Raw genomic sequence first — 5,355 nt, forward strand, 5'->3', positions numbered from 1 at the left:
GGGATGTTTTTTTAAACGTCAGTCAATATAAGCAGCGGAATCGCCACCCGCGGCTGCAACTAGCTGCTCCAAACATTAGTATGCTAACGCACATAGCGGTGCAGCAAGGAAAAATGTCCCCCGGGAAACAACAGTTCACTGGCGGCCGCGACGAAACGTTCCGCTATTTAAACTGGAATGTTCGGTATTCAGAAAATTCATATCATAACAAAAATAAAAACCGGTATTCGGTACAAAACGGTATACCGCCCAGCACTAACCGAGGTAATMTTTTTTACCTACAGATATTTTTATTCCAATTTTGAAGAACACCTTTGCTGTAAGTGCCTGTCACTTTCAGACCCTACGTCTGTGGAGCAGAGATTCTGAGTCGACACTGTATGTACTGAGCTACTCCAAGGCTTTAAACATCTGTGGTCTTACGAAGGGAGAGACAGCGCTGATTAGCATGGCTAAGTATAGCTCTAATAATAGACCACATGCAGAGAGAGGAGAGGGCGAGGAAGAGAAGACAACTCAAAGTCAAAACATTTGACTCAACAACAACACACAAAGACCAAATTATGAACCACAACACACTGAAAGATGCAGTGTTTGTGGATTTTAAGATTGCGCATCTTTAAAATGCTTAAATGAGCTAAACTGAACAAAAAGCAATGCACATGGAGCAAACACAACACCTATYAGGGAAGAACATGAATTCACACAGCTAATATTTGATGATCTTAGGAATAACTCTCACCTTGCTCTGTGCTGACTTCTCAGTCTGGGATTTCTGACAACTGCGCTGTCAAATAAATGACACCACCGGTGCTGTAAATAGCTCCTTTAAGGATGATGAAAGCACATTTAACCTCTTATGTGGCTCAAGGGAGTCCCTCACGGACACACTGCTGTCCTGAAATCACTACAACACACACAGCAACGAGTATTTCGGCAACATTACACAGACACAGATAATAAAAGCACGAGTCTGAACTGCAGTTTGGGTGGTCTTTAACTGTCAGTTGCACGGAGCAGAGGGTCAGCTGTCGTTGAAGGGACTGTACAGACACCCTCAGCCAAGGTGGCGCACCAGGATCTTTGCCAACAGGTGTCGACGGATCGCACACATGGGCTTTGCATGTGAGCGCACGTGAGCATCCCCAACCCAGCACTAAAGAAACCTCATCTCACTTACACTACAGGGAAATCAGACACGCCTTATCCTCTCGTGTACTGACCACGGTGCTTTACACTGTCTGGACTGAAGGGGATCATGGCTTAAAATGGAACACACACACACATGCATACCCAGACACCATGGGAAACAGTTGACAGACAGCAACTTCAGTTGCAAAAATACAAATATGTGCAGCTGAAGTGTATGGGACTTTAACTTCTGTCTGCTGAAACTTTGAGACATCAGTCATCCTCGAACAACATACACAGCATTAGTCTTGTACATAAAATATTGACTTACATTCAGATGCATACAGTTTCTCCCTTGTTATAGGTCCTTAAAACGTATATTGTTCATTACACACAGGTTGGCTCAGTCTCATTCATGGTACAGTGGCTTTCTTTTTTATATAGCATGTTATGATTGAGAGGGGTGAGGATGCTGGAAAACATGGCCTCCCATGACTCAGTAGGAAAAAGTGAGGAAATCCACTGACATTTTACAAAAATTTTAAATAAATTTGTAACATTGTTGGATTTTAAAGTCACGGTTTAAGCCTAAACTTTAAGTACAACTTCATATCTTTTGAAATACACAATATATTTACACTTACCTGGAATATGAAACATTGGGTCGCCGAACAGTCCACTAGTTCGGAAGCTAAATATTCGACTTTGCGTTAAAAACACGCACAAATGAACTGATTGATAATGTTAAGAGACAGCTGAAGCCGGTAATTATGAGCTTATCAAGCGTATTTAAACTTCAAACAAATTAGGCTAGCTGCAGCTCGACACACGGTGAGCAGAAGTTAAAAACGTAAATAATATAGAGCGCAATTCGCTTTTCCAATGAACATTTCAGATTCAAAGTTTTTACCCTCCGGACCTTTAGAAACACCGCCCGACCAAAGGCTGAGATAATGTCAGCTGCCCTGACCACAATGTTAAGCAGACCGACACAAAAACAAGTCTAAACTCAATTTTAAAACCACCATACAGAAGACTAAACTCTCTCGCACGAAACTACACCGAAATAAGTTAAGAAACTACCTGCGGCTGGACACATCACACGATAAAACAACATTCCGACATCCTGGAGGCGCTTGCTTCCTCTGCTTCATCTGGTGGGCGGAGCTTGTAGCTGTCAGYCTCAGAGGGTCGCTGCGTGCACGCAAACTTATTGGTTAACGCGCTCCTAATAATGTTTCCCAAAAGTCTCTTTATCGTTCAAAATAGCGTCTACCTCCAGGGACAGCTGACAGCTCGTGACGTCAGCTGGTGAGCGTGCAGGTTATCTCTTCTGCGCGTGAAGCTGCTCATTAACAGTTTAGTGTCAGCACTGATTTAACACGGGTGTGGCTGCATTTGTGTTTGTTACACTGTCCTAGTCAAACTTTAATAAATGGCAACAATAAGCCACGAGTTGTCGTTTGAGCAAACTGCAGTAAAAAAAAAAATGCTTAATAAAAACTGACGTTGGTCTATTAGTTATATTTGTTACATCAGCATTTTAATTAAAACTTAATTATTGATCAGTGCTAATAGCTAAAAAAAAAAAAACTCAGCCTGCTGAAAAAATATATATAGAAACGGAAAAATTACCAAAGCATTAGCTACAAGACGTTATAAGATGAAAAGCTTTTAAGATGTTCAAAAAAAGCCTTAAAAACTGTTGATCTTTCAATTTTAATAGTTTCTTGCAAGTGAATATAGTCATGAGAGGCAGCTAAATAAATAAATAAATAAATAAATAAATAAATAAATAAATAAATAAATAAATAAATAAATAAATCCACGATAAAAAGAAACCTATCTGTAGCTATACCAGAGGAGCCCAAAGTGGGGCAAGCCATTTGATTTGGCCCACCAACAGTTTCCAAAGTTACAAGGTTGCAACCTGTTATCCTAGAGCTACAGGTAGAAACACAGTGTTTCCATTGGTCAGATGACTATATAAAAGGGCTGTGGTGAAGGTAGTTTTCAGTCATGGTGCTGACTTTAGCTTTGATTTATTAGGATTAAACATGAAATGACAACAAGAAATATTTAGATCAGATTTAACCCCACATGTAGATCTGCACAGCCATGGATAGATTTTGATTTTGGCCCCCTTGGGGAAAATGTTTGGGCACCCCTGAGCTATACTGTATGTCTTATTTTTACATTTTAATAACGGCTGTGGTTTGTGTTGTGGTTTAGTATCAAAAGCTTGTGCAAAACAAGAAAAGTTTGCTGAGGGTTCAAGCAATGTTTCATTTGATATTTGAAGAAGAATTTGAAACAAAAAGGCAACTTCAACAGACAAAAAAGAACAACTGGGAGATATGTTGTTAGATTTGAGACTTTTAGTGATGTAGCTCCATATTGTTTTTACTGCAGCAAGTGTTTTAGACCAATATATCCACTAGAGAGCAGCCTCTTCCCTTTAATCACTCACAACAGCTAATATTCTGAAAAACCTCTTTTTTTTTTCTTTTCTGTTTTCTTTTTTTGTGGTGTAATTGTCATGCTCCTGTGTGGAATCCAAACGAAGTTTAGACTTAAAAACAAAATGCAGAAGGATGTTATACATGGTCCACTAATCACTGCAACAGTTTTTTTTCTGCTGTAGCAGTAAATTGCAGAATGTTGTCAACTAACTTTGAGTTTAGATGCTTTGTTCTAATTTACTCAGGAAACTTTTAAAGGAAGTCAGTCAGGTGAAGCAGACAAAAGGGGTTAGATCAGGTAGGAATGGAAAATGTATGTTTTTAGATGGATCAAATGGAGGAAAAAAAATCCAGCTGCCATTTGTTAAAACAGCTTGCCAGGAGGGGGTGAGGCATGAAATGAAGCATCTGGCAAAAAGGTAGAGAATGAAAACACTAACAAGGGGACTGCAGCTGAATAAGGGAGGATCAGATTCTCCAGGTAAGATTATTATTAYTAAGCTATAGCTAATAATAACTATAAAGCTAAACTTTCTCAGTGAACTTCAACTTAATTTCCTTTGTGATGGAAACATATTTTTGCAGTTTGCTTGAATGCCAGTTGCTCTGACAACACTTATGCATATTGTTTCCCTTATTTAAATTTTTAAACATTGAACAGAGATACTAATTCCATGGGCCAAATCACTAAATCTAAAATTTCCTTCCTAAAMAAARKTTTTTTCTTGTTTTTAGGCCAGTGGATGAGCCATGAACCTGAGCTTGATGCTCGCATTGATTCTCCTTATTCACTCTTATTCAGCCTTGGTAAGTTTCCTGACAGACTGTTCTTCTAACAAAAGGTTTATTCCTTAATACAGTACCCATTTTAATTAAAAYACAAATGAATCTTAAATAACWATTTTTATTTTCCCTTCATCACATTTGTGCTGTTATAGGAGTATTTTACTATGTGGGTCAAAACTAAAATTCCTAAGTTGTGGTAATGTGGCTCCTGGATTGCTAGTCACCTGTTTCACATTTCTGGGAAAGCTTTAGGAGCAGATGTGGACCTGGCATGAACTACAAAGAGTCCTTTAAGATTAGAACTGGGGCATAGGAGAGATTAAGTAGATGTAAAGATACAGTTGTTTCATAAACATACTTGAATGTTTCACAGCTCAAACTGGAAGTTTATAATGAGGCTGTAGGTTCACAATGAAAAATGCCTGATATTAGAACACGCTCATTTAATTCACTGCACTGGGCAGAACTTCCTGAATGACATGTTTGTGGTTCAGGGAGGCAGAGCTCAGCGCAGACAGAGACAAGCTGATGAGAGGCTGAGACCGTACATCGGCAGAGTGGAACCAGGTAAGATCTGCACAGCTGAAACACTTCTATTGCACATCAGTGATCTACTTCTAAACAGTCCAAGCAGAGCAAGAGAGCTGTGGTAGAGTGGAATAGTAGAGTTGTAAAATACACAGACTGGCATTTTCTTGCTGGAATGCCTTCCTTACAAAAATAATATATCTACATGTGGATAGCTGAAAACCCATATAATGTATTTAAATGTACACTCATGCAATACCAAATGCTAGTTGTTTTTTTTTTCTGTTTTCAGAAAAGCTTTGTGAGTTGCTGAGTTGTTATAGTCCGATGGGATCATGGTGCCAAGTTGTTCAAGAAAATGGAGTCCTGCAACCAAAATGTGTTTGTCCTCACTCTTGTCCACGGTAAGACCAAAATGTCTTGTTGTTGACAAGCAAACCTCTAAAAC

The 5,355-nt window shown here is 39.1% G+C and overlaps 2 protein-coding genes across 4 annotated transcripts in view; one reads left to right on the forward strand and one right to left on the reverse strand.

Moving 5' to 3' along the window:
- ccser2a (coiled-coil serine-rich protein 2a) overlaps positions 1–2,322 on the reverse strand; it is a 41,193-nt gene extending 38,871 nt beyond the window's left edge. For 2 of the 3 annotated variants that reach the window (XM_013999861.1, XM_013999727.1), the window contains exon 1: positions 2,215–2,322. The gene's annotated coding sequence lies outside the window, so the exon portion shown is untranslated. Of the gene's footprint in view, positions 1–1,775 lie in introns of all 3 variants that reach the window. The other variant, XM_013999795.1, reaches the window with a different exon arrangement.
- Positions 228–5,355, forward strand: part of sparcl2 (SPARC-like 2) — an 8,740-nt gene continuing 3,612 nt past the window's right edge. The window contains exons 1-4 of the mRNA XM_013999962.1: positions 228–1,125; positions 4,329–4,400; positions 4,874–4,946; positions 5,200–5,311. Of these exons, the coding sequence (XP_013855416.1) occupies positions 4,344–4,400; positions 4,874–4,946; positions 5,200–5,311 (242 nt within the window). The 5' untranslated portion in view covers positions 228–1,125; positions 4,329–4,343. The remainder of the gene's footprint in view (positions 1,126–4,328; positions 4,401–4,873; positions 4,947–5,199; positions 5,312–5,355) is intronic.

Source organism: Austrofundulus limnaeus, unplaced genomic scaffold (assembly GCF_001266775.1).
Source record: "Austrofundulus limnaeus strain Quisiro unplaced genomic scaffold, Austrofundulus_limnaeus-1.0 Scaffold0, whole genome shotgun sequence".
In the NCBI taxonomy this organism is placed as follows: domain Eukaryota; kingdom Metazoa; phylum Chordata; class Actinopteri; order Cyprinodontiformes; family Rivulidae; genus Austrofundulus; species Austrofundulus limnaeus.